General features: G+C 60.5%; 1 protein-coding gene across 10 annotated transcripts in view; it reads right to left on the reverse strand.

The window, feature by feature from the left end:
- Positions 1-13,573: 13,573 nt before the first annotated feature.
- Gak (cyclin G associated kinase) overlaps positions 13,574-14,115 on the reverse strand; it is a 46,698-nt gene continuing 46,156 nt past the window's right edge. For all 10 annotated transcript variants that reach the window (XM_013355879.4, XM_040292864.2, XM_078020791.1 and 7 more), the window contains one exon: positions 13,574-14,042. In XM_013355879.4, the coding sequence (XP_013211333.2) occupies positions 13,941-14,042 (102 nt within the window). In that variant the 3' untranslated portion in view covers positions 13,574-13,940. The remainder of the gene's footprint in view (positions 14,043-14,115) is intronic.

Here is a 14,115-nt window from a genome sequence, read left to right on the forward strand (position 1 = left end):
GGCTGGGGTCACCATCTCCACCCAGCCCGCAGCCTGGGACGGGGTTCCTGGCGAGCGGTCCGGCCCTGCGGAGGCAGGATCGGCAGGAGCTGCCTCAGACCCCAGACCCACCGAGACCCTCGCGGGAGGGGCCCTCCTCCAAGCTGTGAGCTCTGCAGCGGAGCTGCCAAGGTTGGCTTCGGTGGGACAGAGGCCAAGAGACCCTGCTGCCCCACTCCCAAGCCTGGGGAGCTGGAAGGGGTGGGGGGTACTTCTGAAGGTCACAGAGGACGACTGGGTGCTCATTCCTGCAGAGAGTCGCAGTAATCCCGCAAGTCAGCCACCCTTTCCCCTGGCCCATCTGCTCCCCACCACTGCACTGCAGGCTGGTAGGTCGCTGCAGCCCCTGGCCCTGCAGTCCCTGCAGTTCCCAGCCTGGCATGGCTCAGCCCTGGCCTTGGTTGCTTGCGGCCACCTAGAGCTGCTCAGATTCCTGAGGAGCCTGGCTCCAGGACAGCAGGTGGTGGTGGACACTGCATTAACTTGTCCCTGTTCCCTCTAGCCTGAGTCATTCCACTGAGCATTACCAACCCAGGGGAGACCATTCCCAGGGGGCCCCATGTCCAGGACCCAAGGAGCCCTTCAGCATGTGGCTCCTTTTGATAAGTAAGGTTTCTGCACTGAGTCTGGACCAAGTGGAGGGGGGGGGTTCGCAGGACCCACAGCACCCCGGAGGGCCAAAGACACCCAGTGACCACCCGTGGACCCTGGCTGACCACAAGAGGCACTGTCCCTCTCAACTCAGTCTCACCTCACCCTCACCCTGCACGTTAGAGGATGGGTACACAGACGCCATCCAGTCCAGGTGGCTGCTCTGTGGAGGTCCTTGTTCCCGATGTGCTGGTCTGGCCATCAGGGTACTCAGAATCTAGAGGGAGAGGGGCAAAGGAGAAGAATTAGTCCAAGTAAGAGAGTGGTCACTTCTTTCCACAAGCACCTCTTCTCTCCACCCCTCCATCAGGTGGAACCCACCCCACAGAAGACCCCAGTGTGACCTCCTGAGCCCAGGAGTATGTCCCACAGCTGACCTCAGCTACCTTTATAAGATACCTGGCAGGGAGCTAACCCAGTGTCTTAAGATGGTCCACTCAAGGTTAGGGAGGCCAGGGTCCTCTAGTTACGAGTCCAGGGCATCAGTGCTGGACTTCAAGGTCAACTGCACCCACTGCACAGCCCAGGCCTGGGGGAGTACCACCCCCCAACCATCTCTGCTGGACTTTGAATTCTGACCCCCACCCCCTAGGTCCCTGTAGGTTCCTGTGTCTATGTCTGTCTGTCTCTGTTTTCTCTTTCTGTCCCTCTCTGTCTGTCTGTCCCTCCCCTCCCCTCGGTCTCACTTTCTCTCTCTCTCTCTCTGTCCCCATGTCTCTCTCTCTCTCCTCCCACCTCGCCCCCATCTCTGCCTCTTCCATCTCCTTTGACATCTGTCCATACCCAGCCTCCTTTTCCTGCTCTCACTCATCCAGGTCCTGATCTAGGGGAGAGAGCCCAGCCAGGACCCTCCTGGCAGGGACAGATGAGGGTGGTAACAGTCCCAGGTCCAGCACCTGGGGCCTGAGCAAGGGAAGCTGCTGGGGCTGAGAAGCCTTCTCAGGAAGTTCTGGGGCTGAGCTATTCACACTGCCTGCCCAGTCAAGCAGGAGCCACAGCTGGGTGTCAGGAGCTCCCCCCCACCACATGTCTGCTCCTGGGGCCAAGGGGGTGGCACTGCAGGCAGATAGGCTCCACTTGACCTGACAGCTAGATATGGGTGCTGCTGAAGCCCCAACCCCCAGCTGACCAAAAAGCAGAGGCCTCTGCACGAATATGGAAGATGGGGATGGGGCTCCTTCCTGGGCAGGGAAAGGCCAGAGGCCAGGTAGGAGCAGCACAGGAGCTGTAGCCAGGACGAGAGGGTCCCACCCAGAGGCCAGCCATGAAGGCTTGTGTACTCTTCCCGTCAAGCCTGGTGTGGACCCTGCTAAGCCCCCTCCTTTGCTGCCCTTCAATTGGCTTCAAAGACTCCACCCTCCAGAGAACAACCTGGCCAGGCCCACGAGAACAGAGGGCTCTGTGAGGACTCCTGGCCTGGCAGGGCCCTCCACCCAGGGTCCACCCCAGCCCTCCGCCCAGGTCCTGTAGAGCCCCAGAAAGGCTGCGCCACAGCCCTGCCACAGCAGCTCCTACGTGTCAGGGCTCCACCCACTCTGGGCCAGGGAAGAGCCTTCACAGCACTTCCAGGGTCTCTTGGTGTCCACCTGCAGCCCTGGCGAGGCATCTGGCCAGGTGTCAGTACCAGAGGTTCTGTCCTGCCTGCAGTGGCTTCTTTTGCCTTGGACCCTGTTCTGGGTCTGGACTGCAATGGCCAGCTGGTGGAAGGGCAGTGACCACTCTCAAGGCCTTGGCCCACCTCACCACAGACCCAGAGCTTAGCCAGAAAGGTCTGGCACCCTTCACAGCAGATGTGCTCCCCAAGGCTGTGAGAAGTGGGGCTTGCCCCAGAAAACAGAAAGGGCATCCTGATGGGCAGTGGCCTGGGGCATCGTGGGTGCTCCAGGGTGCCTGGCCTCAGGGCCCTGGCTTTCAGTACCAGCAATCACTGCCTCCAAGCCTCTGGTGAAAAGCCTCCTGGCTGCAAAGCCGAGGGCCCTGCCCCAGGAGTGGGCCAAAGTGGGGCAGCTGCAGGCCACCAGCTCTGCTCTCTACAGTCCCAAAGGCCAGCCCTGACCACCTGTCCCCTTTCGCAGGCATTTACTGTGACCTTCCCTTCCACTTTCTCAGAGGCTGGTCCAGCCCCTGAACACAGGGATGGCCTGGTCACCCCACACACATGCAGACATATTCACCGCATGAAGATTTGCTTCCAGCCTGCCAGACACCCCACGGGTCTGGGGTTTGGCCAAGTGGCTGGGAGAACCTCACTGAGGGGGTCTGACAGCCCCTTCTCTCTGCTTCCAGGTGCCTAGAGCATGGCCAGCATGGTTCAGCACAGCCCCAGCCCACAGCTCCACCTCTCTGGTTCCTGAAACCCTGGACGCCAACCCCAGGCAGACCCTGGAAGTAGGAGTGAGTTCAACATGGGACGGCAGGGGGACCCCTGAGGGTCTCAGGGCCTGGGGCATGCTCAGGGCCTTGCAGGCAGCCAGGGGCTCATGTCCACTGTGGACAGGGGGCTCCAGGCTGAATGGGATTGACCCAGCCATTGGAGCGTCCAGCACCCCACTTTCTCAAGGCTCAGAACTGAGCCCCTACTGGATGGCTTTCCTGGACCACAGGGTGGGGTCCTGGGTTGCCCACCCTGGACCAGAGCCCTCCAGCTGCATGGCAGAGCCCCAGACTTCTGACTGAGCACCTAGCTTGGGGTGTGCATTGGGAGGCCTCCTTCAGCCTGTGGACAGCAGAGCTGGCCCTATGGAAAGGGAGCTCCCCAGAGGCGGCAGCCAGGGAAAAAGAGCTCTTGCTTGGCATTGGGACTCAGGAGCAGGTTTCAAAGCTGAGGGCAGGGAGGGGCGGCTTCGTGAGTCCTCAGGGGCATGGATGTGGCAGGGGCTTGTTCAGTGATGAGCACAGGTGGGTGCTAGAGCTTGGGGCTGTCTCCCCCCTGGTGCCCTGGCCAAGCCAGGCAGCGTAGGAAAGCTGAGCTAAGCCTTTCTTGGTGACACATGGCTTCCCTCCCCCTCCAGTGACACTGTAGTGAGGCGTGTCACGTGTGGGTATTTCTGGGAGTGCTTTCCACCCAGGAGGCAGGAGGAGGAGCTATTTTGGCCCTGCAGCACCGGGACCCTAGGAAGTCTGTGGTGCGCCAGCTGTCACTGGGTCCCCTTGGCGTCATGGGCCTTGTGTCTACAGGGCATGGGCGGATAACAGAATTGGAGCAGACCCTGGTGTGTGGGGAGTGACCGGGCAGATGGGACTTGGGGTGCAGCAAGAGTGGGTGTGTGCTGTGCCAGCGCAGAGGACCTGCCCCAGGAGGGCACCCGTCCAGCAAGGCCCAGGTGGGCAGCAGGAGGCAGCACACAGCAGAGGGAGGGAGGCCCCTGGGCCACACTGCCATGAGGCTGCTCCTCCCAGGCCCAGAGCCATGCCACTGGCCCACTTGGCTGCTGGGAAGATGGGGAGGCACGGAGCTCCTCGACAGCAGAGGTGGCACTGAGTGCCCGAAGTCAGTGTCCCTGGGCAGGGGGAAGAGCAGGGCCCTGAGTCCAGGAGTGAAGCCTATGAGCTGAGCCAACTGAGGTCCCTGCCAGGTCTCCTGCCTGGGAGCGGGTGGGGGCAGAGGAGTGCTGGTGTCCTCCTTTGGCTTTTGACAGGGTGAGCAGCCTGTGGGACATCTGAGACTAAATACCCCTCCGGACTTGTTCCGTGTTGGCTGCCACCCCAGGAGAGTGGGCAGGAGGGTCTTTTTGTTTGTTCTGCCATGCTGGGATTGAACCCAGGGGTGCTCCACCACTGAGCCACACACCCAGCCCTTTTTATTTTGAGACAGGGTGCCTGGTAGGTAGGAAAGATTTGGGAAAACAAGATTACAGTTTTTGAAGAAGTTCAGGAACCAGGTTGACACATGTCTGTGATCCCAGCATCTCAGGAGGCCGAGGCAGGAGAGTCAAAATTTGGAGCCCAGCCTCAGCAATTTAGCTGGAACCTGTCTCAAAATTAAAAAAGAAAAAGAAAGCGGGGAGGGGCTGGTTGTGTGGATTTGGTGGCAGAGCACCCCTGGGGCCAGATATAGACACAAGATAATTTAAATTTCTTAAATGTCAGGAGAGGGAGGAGGCAGGCTGAAAGTCAGTAATGGGCACCACAGGGCCACCAGATATGCTTCAGCTAGATCCTGCCTTTGCAGAGATCAGGGGTGAAGACCCCAGAATCCAGATGTAGACAGCGCACAGAGCCTTCCAAGAGCAAATCAACAAGCACCGGAGCCACCCGCCACTGGGCAGAAGGCCTGCACCTTGCAGGGATGCAGTCCCAACAGTGAGGTCCCAGCCAGGCTGGCCACCACCTGGACACAGCCCTGCACAGCCCTGGCTCAGGTGGGTGGCCTGGAAGCACTGGGGACGAGGAGGAGATGCCACCCCTTGCTGGATGGCCAAGAAGCTGCCTCCCAGGCCTGGCTGTCCCTCCTATTCAGCACTACCCATGCCCAAGCCAGTCTCTGGGGCCCTCCATGCACAGGCCCAGGGCAGATGGTGCCCTGACCCTGTGACCTAGGGCTCTCGGACGCCCTCCCTGGCCCACACAGATCCGCAGGACAGAAAAGCACCAGAGGGGAGAGGGAGAGAGGAGGAGGGCCAGACCACCTGGACGTCCAAGGATGCTGTCCTCCCTGGACTGATGGATCTTTGCTCTCAAGGGGACTGGAGGCTTCCGGTGGCTGGGGGCAGGCAAGAGCCCCTGACCTGGACAGGACATTGAGAGGCCAACCGAGCAGGTGGCTCTTGTGAATTCCTCAGCAGGGGCAGGTGGCTCTGCCTTGAGGCCCAGGAAGAAGACTGGCCCTGTATGGGACAGTCAGGCTGCACTTGGCCCTCACCTGGCACACGCCAACCCAAGTGAGGACCCCACCCACTCTTATCCCAGGGTCCTGAGAGCGCTGGAACCCAAGGATGTACCTCCCTCACCCTGGGCTGTTCACACTGAGGAGGAGTGAGGGGAGGAGGGGGAGCAAGGGAGAAGAAGGAATGGGGGAGGAGGAAAAGGAGTGAGGGAGGAGGGGGAGGAGAGGGAGCAGGGGAGGATGTAAAGGAGCAGGGGAGGAGGAGTGGGGGAGGTGGAGCTCAGGAAGAAGAGGGGAAGTGTGGGAGGAAGGGAAGTGAGGGAGAAGGAAAAGAGAGGGAGGAGAGGGAGTCAGGTGGAAGAGGAGTGAGGGGGAGGAGGAGGGGGGAGGAGGAGGAGTGAGGGAGGAGGGGAAAGGGGGAGGAGGAGGAGTGACGGAGGAGGCGGAGTGACAGGGAGGAGGGGGAGTGAGGGAGGAGGGGAGGAGGAGGAGTCATTTAGTTGAGGATGGCTGGGATTGTTGGTGGCTGGATAGTGAGGACGCTGGCTGAGTCGGTGGAGAAGGCGTGTCTGTGGCCCACAACCAGCAGTCATGCCCCGCTGGTGGGCTGGGGCGGTGTCAGGGTGGAGTGCCATCCTGCATGCCCCTTCTCTGTCACAGTGTGGGACTCTGATGCTGCCTGGAGCTCCTCCCTGGGAGCCACCTGTCCTTTCCCTAGTGCCCACCCATGCTCATTTGTCGTCTGAACTGTGACCCTCTGGACCCAGGACGGCCTGGTCTTATGCTGTGTTCCAGACAGGCAGGGGACCAAGCAGGCTGCCTAGGCTGCAGGTGGAGGCCGTGCCACCCGTGGACTTGAGGCCACAGGGGCCACATGGTCCCTGGAACTGGGCTGCACAGGGCAGTGGAGGCACCTGGATGCAGCACCACCTGCGTTGGAGCAGGCATGGGGCTCGCTGGACTGGGCGGGCAGGTGCTTCCTCTGGGCAGGAGATGGGATCTGGACCAGCAGAACTCCACTAGAGTGGGGACACTCTCAAGACCCTGGTCCCATACCCCACCGGCCCATCAGGGTAGGCTGAAGTGGCAGGTGAGCTGGGACCCACTGGGAATGCCCTGCCACCAGGCCATGGGGATGGGGTATGGAGGCCATGGGAGGTGGGAAGAAGGGGCCACACAGAGGTGGGTGGTCAGGGAGGGCCAATGAGGGTCATAGGCTTGCTTGCAGAGGCTGTCACCTGACCACATGCATGTCTGGGGGACAGCAGGGGACAGGGACACTGAGGGCAGAGTATGGCTTCCACAGATGAAGGACAGGCTTCCTGGGCTGTCTCACATCTGTGGCTAGGGCACTAACGATGCTGAGAAACTGTGTCCTGCCAGTTCTCAGCCTGGCCACACCTGAAAAGGGGCTCTGAAGTACCAGGCCAGTGTCCACTTCCATGCCCAGGCCACAGGCCCAGAGGGTCCAAGAACAGAGGGTCTTGCAAGAGTCCCAGAGATCTGGCTGCCTGGAGACCTGTGATCTCCTTCCCCAGGGTCCCAGAGGGTCAGCAGGTGCAGAGGTGGACCCAGTCCACTTCGTGTGGTCTGTGAGGAAGGGGTTCATCCCTTGCAGGACGGTGAAGCTGTCCACCAGATGCTTGGGTTCAGTGGACACTGGGTTCTGGAGCTGCCACCCCTGCACACAGCCTGTTGGGCCCTTCTGACCACATCCTTCCTGGACTGCATCCTGGAGCCCTCCTGGGTTCTGAGCGGGCCCGGGGCATGGTCCCTCTCCCTCCAGTGCTGACCTGACCGCTGTGAGGAGGTCTGGGGTTCTACTGTTGTGGTTAGACTTTAGAATCAGTAGTTCAATTTCTTTACTTGGCATAAGCTACTTCGATCTTTCAAAATGTCTGTAGGAGAACTTTGATCATGTTGATGATCTCCAAGGGCCCAAGTTACTGTGCTTTCTAGCACGAAGGTGTTCCTAATGTCCTTGTCCCTTTACTGTCTGCAGTTCTGCTGGGACGTCCCCCTGGCATTCTTTATAGTGGTAATTTGTGTTTTCTCTCTTTTTTCCTTGAGCAGTCTCTACATACCTACGATTTTATTGTTCTTTTCAAAATTCAAACTTTAGGTTTTGATTTTCCCTGTTGTTTCTTTTCTTTACTTTTTAAATTCAGGAACCTTGACCACTAAGCCACATCCCCAGCCGGCCCTATTTTGTATTTGATTTAGAGACAGGGTCTCACTGAGTTGCTTAGTGCCTTGCTAAGTTGCTGACACTGGCTTTGAACTCTCAATCCTCCTGCCTCAGCCTCTTGAGCCAATGGGATTACAGGCGGGTGCCACCTAGACCAGTTCCCTGTGGTTTATTTATTTCCTATTCCACTGATTTATAATTATCGATTATTATCATTGTGAACTGTGGCTTGAGCGCAGGGTGCTCTACCACTGAGCTGCCCGGTATTTGTCATTGAGACTGGGTCTTGTTGGGTTGCTGAGCCTGGCTGGGATGACAGTGTGGGCCGTCACGCCTGTTTCATGCTCCTTCAACTGACTTGGGTTTGGTCTGCTCCTGGTTTTCTTCCTTCTTCCCTGGCACAGTGACCAACATGGTAAGCTTCCTCCAAGCATCAGCACTCTCCCACAAGGTTTGACACATTCGTGCTTGTTTTCATTCAGTTCACAATGTTGCCAGTTTCCCTGGTGACTTCTTTGAAGGGATTATTTTAGAAGTTTGTTATTGGATCACCAAGTATCTGGGGTGAGAGTGGAGAGCTAATTCGGTGGTCAGACCATACCCTCAGGTCACTTGCTGCTTTCCTGGAGGACTGGGCTTTTGTCTGCTCCGCCCTTTGAGTAACTCATTGTTCACTAAAGAGGAATGTGACCTCAGTCTTGGGTGATTGTCTGGCCACATGTCACGCCTCTTGTGTCCTGCCCCATCTGTCCACTGATCTGCAATTGCTGGAGGAGGAAGGCTGAGGTGGCCAGTGGTGGTTATGGCTCTGTCTATCTTCAGGTCCATGGCTCTGGCTGGGTCAGGAGCACCGTCTTGCGCTGCTCCTCCCTCTGCCTCATGCTGACCGGCAGCACCAAGCTGGCCACGCCCACTGCACACGTGGCTCCTTGGCGTTTTTCAGAGAGGTCAGCTCGAGGCTGTCTACTTTTGTGGTCTATCTCCCCCTTGCCCCTCTCCCTCGGTGGCCTGCGACTGTCTCAGATCCCGGTCTCACCCAGACCTGCCAACCTTCCAGCCAGCTCTGTCCGGGAAGCCTGGCGCCTGCATTTCGTATGGCTGCTGCTTCACTGCAGCAATTCTTTAAAAATAAGTTTGAGGAGACGTTTTCTGTGTCCAGGGCCCAGGGAAGGTCCTGGGCTTCTCCTGCTGGATCTTCCTCCCACTGGCTGAGTCACCAGTTCAGCAAGGGCTGCCACGTGCCCAGCCCCTGCAGTGAGCTGGTGTGTGGTGCTCTCACCTATCCCTCCTTTCGGGGTCCTCTCGGGGTCCTCTCGGTGCCGCCTGTCTCTTAATGGCCCCCAAACGGCCGCTGTATACATTTGTGTCCTGGCCTGTGTGAGTCCTTTGGGGATGATCCCAGGTGGTGAGAACAGGTGAGCATGGACTGGGGTCCAAGCCCATCTGAAGCAGCCTAATGATCCCATGAAACGCCAGGGCCAGGAGGGGACAAGCCCTGGTGACCACAGAAACCCCTCTATTTGGCATAGGAAGGAGAAGCCTGAGTGCAGCAGGCCAAAGACCAGCCCCGTGGAGGTGGCCGGGCCAGCCTCGGAGAGGTGGTGCTGGGGCCAGCCCTGTGGAGTGCCTGGGCCAGGGAGGTGCTGAGGGTGCTAAGGCCATCCTCGGGGAGGTGCTGAGGCTGCAGCCAGCTGGGAGGAGGCGATGCGGATCAGAGGGTGCCTGTGCCCTCAGTCTGTGCCCATGGCCAGAATGTCAGGCAAGCCTGCCGTGCTCCCCTGGGACCCCCATGCCAAGGAGGCTGCTCAGGCTGGACTTCGGCTTAGACCCTCAGCTCTACACAGGCCCGTGGGCTGAGCCCGTGGCACCTGGGCCTTGCAGTACTGCAGGTGAGGGGAGGGGCTCCTGGGGACACAGGAGCAGTGGAAGGGGCAGGGCGGACAGGCTGGGCTGTCATCTTACCCAGATCTTCCCACCAGTGGCTCAGGACACATCCTGTGACAGGAGCCTTGTCTTCTCATCCCAGTCCTGGCCTCTCTGCCACCAGCCTCCAAGTTGTTGACAGGAGCTGGCTGCCCACCCCAGCTGCTGCCCCTGCCTGTGTTCCTCACAGACTCACTGTCCGATCCCCTCCTTCTGCTTGTCTTTGCGGTCTGCAGCCAGCTCCTCACCCAGAGAGGCCCCAGGCCTGCCGCGCCCTGATGGCCCTGTGCGCCTGCGGTCCCGGAACTCGCCCTGCTCAGCCAATGTAGTCCCCCTCCACGGCTGTCCCTGTGCACGCTGGCAACAGGGCTCCAGGCTCAGGAGTGAGGAGTGCAGGAGGCACACACTCAGCCCAGGTCCCAGGCAGTGGATACCTCCTGCTCCCCTGCGGCAAGGGTGGTCCTCCAACAGGCGCCAGGCTGTTCCTGGTCCACTCCCTCCCTGGCAACGAGGCTGGGTGGGTGGCTCCAGGAGTGGGGCCTGTGAGGACCTCCCGCTCCGATGGACTGGGCTGTGCCCCTATCCAGGGTGTAGGATCACTTTGGAATGCCAGCTGCCCACAGGAGCTGGGCCACCAGAGGCCCCCGGGGGTTGGGCACTGCCTTCTGACTTTGAAGCGAGGACAAGCAGTTGCTGAGTCTCCTGGGAAGGACTGGGCAGTGGTGCCTCTGCAGCCCCTCGCCTGGTGGCAGGCCTCCAGGGCCAGAGCAGCCTCTGCCCAGATCAGTCCCTCTGCCAGTCTCAGGGAGGTGTTGGGGGTGCTTCTGTGCTCCCTGGGTGGGGGTATGTGCTCAGTGAAGATGAGACTCCTGAGGGCTGCAGCCAGGATGGGAAGAGATGGGGGACGCTCCAGCCTGGGACCTGTGATGGTGGGTTGGTGGGCCCAACCCATGCCACCACGCGGCCAGCACGCCCAGCAGGCTGGACACGCTGCCCCTCAGGGTCCTGCTCCCTGCACCCTGCCCAGGACCCTGCCCCCACCCCTCTCTGCAGCTCTTTCCTCTGGAGGCCCTGAGGTCAGAGAGCTGCCCTACCCAGGGAAGAGGCCCCTACTGGGCTCCCCCGGAAGCAGTTCCCTTCACCCACGGGGGCTCATCACCCAAGGTCTGGACCCTCCCCAGGAAAGCGGGACACATGCAACTTGGGGCAGAGCTGGAGGAGCCCAGCGTGTGGATTTGCCTGCATGACCACCCCATCCAGTGGGTGTGGGGGGCTTCTGCAGAGCAGCTCCCACCAGCCAGGACTCCAGGGGGAGCTCACAGGACACTGCTTTCCACGTGGCTTCCTCCATGGGCGTGAGCTCTGAGATCAATGCCAGTCACACACACGGCGGCCTGGCCGTGGTCGCCCCATGGATGCCCCTCCTTGCCCATGCCCCTGCTGGTGCCCGAGGGGAGGTCTGTGCAGACAGAGCTGTCCCTAAGGTCCAAGCAGGGGACTGTGCCTTTGTGCAGTGAATCTGGGTTTTCCTTTAAGTAACAGTCACGCTTTCCCAAACTGCAGTGTGCACAGTCCATGTCCCCCCAAGTTGATCACCCGCTGTAGCCTCTTGGTCCTGACTGAGTCCTGAGTAGGTGTGACAAGCTGCCAGCTGGCCAGTGATGCTGGCTACCTGCTCTGAGGACGGCGATGGCTTTCACAGGGGGTGCAACCCAGGCACCCTTCTTAGGTCTCCAGTGTGGCCCATGCACCCCTGGCTGTGCTCACTGGAGGAAGTGCAGGGCCCCAGGTCCCGGGGTGTTAATGAGCACAGGTCCCGAGCCACTGTGTCTGCAGCCAGCTCCTGCCAAGGACCCAGAGGCTGGCACAGTCTGCTGAGGACCTCTCGATGGTGGGTGTCCCAGGCACAGCTCACAAATGCCTCCTGGGCTTGAGTGGGCTTGGCTGGCATGTCCCTCTCCTGCAGCTGGGACTCTTCCTGGTCCTCTCCCCACCTCCCTCTGCAACTTCAGCAGAACCTGGACACTGCCTGTGACTTCTGGGTGGGTGGGATGAGCTGGTCCTGTGGGGCACACTGACCCCGCAGAATTCAGGGGCAGCACTTGGATCTGGGTGAGAGAAGAGGGGCAGAACAAGAGGCCCCAGGAGTGGCTGGGGCTGAGGTCCATCCCATCCTCAGGGAAGTGGGGGTCAGCGAGGTCCCTGCCTGCACCCTGCCCCTTCCACGGCTCCAGGAACCCTCGGCCTCAGCCCACCCTCTTCCCAGCACCGGGGGCTTTTCCAGTCCCAAGGTCCTTCAGGTCTCAGCCCTTCACTCCAGGCCCATGGTGGTACTGCCCAGGGGTTCCTGTCCCCAGTGCCCACCTCCAGGAGGGCACCTGGGCTCTGTGGGGCCTCCCGAGCCTGCGGGTCCTAAGCTGGCATGAAGAACACCCTGAGCTGAGCACCAAGAAGAGCAGCCATCCGTCCATCAGCTACTGACTGAGTCAGGCCCTCAGCATGGGCTGTGGTGCGCAGCTGCGGTGGCCACCACACCACAATGGGCTAAGGGGATGGAGCAGCTCCAGGCCAAGGCTCCCTGTGGGGACCAACGCCCCTCCCACTCCTGCTGTCACCAAGGGGAGTCCTGGGCCCTGCAGTCCAGGAGGATGACCAGGCTCCACTATGCACCCTGGTGGCCACCCTTCTCCACCAGCTGCCAGACCACAGGCTGCCTGCTCAGGTTCCCCAGAGAGCACTGCTGCCAACAGGCCCCAGGGACAGGTGGGGCCCTGGCACTGCAGGGACCTGAGGCCCCAAACCCTCCCAGACATGTCCCTCGGCCCACTCCCCACGTGAACGGGCCCCAGGAGGAGCAGGCTCTGGTCAGTGTCTGGCTTTCCCCGGGTATCTCGTTGGCTTGGTCTCACTGGCTCTGTGATGTTTTTGCAGAGGCTGCACAGGGACACTGTGAGCTTGCAGCACTGACTTGGCTTCAGGGCTGGGACAGCACCAGGGCAGGCCCAGGGTGGGCCCACTGCATGGGGCCAAACATGAGGTGACCCTGGGGCCCCAGACACAGCTGCCTACAGACCCTCCGTGAGCAGCAAGCCCTGTAATGACAGGCATGGCCCACAAGGGACAAGGTCCCCAGAGCCACCCACTCACAAGTGACACAGCAGCCCAAGCAACTGGACCTTGCCTTCCTTGAGGACAGAAGCCAGGCCCCACCTAGCCCACCAGCAGGCTGAGACTCCGCCCTGTAGGCAGAGGGCTGCCCTGAGCCACAAGCAGTGACTGTCCGAGCGACCTGGCTGGCTTTCCCTGCAGTTTCTCAGCAAACTGCAAACAGACCAAACCACCGGAGCACTGTGGGAGCTCCACCAGGCTCTGCTACCTCCTCCTGCTGACCACACCTGGGGACCGCTGGTCTTGCTACCAGCCAGGGCCTCGCCTGAGTGTGGTCTCATGGCACTTTGCGGCCACTTCCGACGGGGCCTGGTTGTCCTGGGATAGCACTCACAGCTCTCTATGACCTGGGACACCCAGCCCCAGAAGCTACAGCCTGCAGCTGCTCCATGGCTTTGTCATGGCCCCACAGTGAGTGGGGGGCCTGGAGTTCAGCCCCTGAGCCCCTGCTGCAGGTGGCAGCCAGGCCCAGGCAGTTGGAGGCTATCCTGGAGGCCCACAGAGGGCTCAGACCTGCCAGCAAGTGTCCCGGCAGTGGCCTGAGCCCACCTGCAGCCCACTGTGGGTGGGAAGGGTCCTGACATCCTCAGAGAAGCTCTGACCATGAGCCAGCGTGCAGACCTTGAGTTCTCAGGGAGCAGGGCGAGCCTGGGCAGGAGACAACGCCCCAGTCAGCCTCCCTCCCTCTCCTCCATCACAGTGTCCCTTGCCGGCCATGTTGGCCTGTGCCCCTGACTCCAGGTCAGAAACAGGATCCAATAATCCAATGACACTGGAGATTGTGACAGTCATCAGAAAATAAGTTTAATATGTACAGACGATCATCAGACAGGTTACAAAGAGGGGCGCGCACTGCAGACCCGGGCAGCAGAGCAGCACCCATGCCGTCGCTCAGGCAACGGGCAGACACCAAATAAACCACAAACCGCGACACGTGGGAGGGCACAGGCAACACTGTTCCTCTGGGACAGAAAAGGAGAACAGAACACAGAACGGCTTTGGAATGCTTCTCTCCTGTGCCAGGAGCAGCCTCTGCTGGGGCTGGGGAGGCGCACAGTGGGACAACCGCCTGGGCCGCTTCGCGCCTCCTGGTCAGGCCCATGCCCTGGGACTCCTTGGCGCTCCTGCAGCTGCCCCACGGGGGCCTCAGAAGAGGGGCCGGGAGCCCTGGTTCTCAAACTCGGACCAGGCGTCATTGAGCTCCATGAAGATCATCTTAGCATGCTGCTCATACGGCTGCCCTGTGGCCTGTGGGGGTGCAGGTGAAAGCCACTGCCCACTGCCTGCTGCCCGCCAGCACTCCCCATAGGATGCACTCCTC

The sequence above is a fragment of the Ictidomys tridecemlineatus genome, chromosome 9, assembly GCF_052094955.1.
Source record: "Ictidomys tridecemlineatus isolate mIctTri1 chromosome 9, mIctTri1.hap1, whole genome shotgun sequence".
In the NCBI taxonomy this organism is placed as follows: Eukaryota; Metazoa; Chordata; class Mammalia; order Rodentia; family Sciuridae; genus Ictidomys; species Ictidomys tridecemlineatus.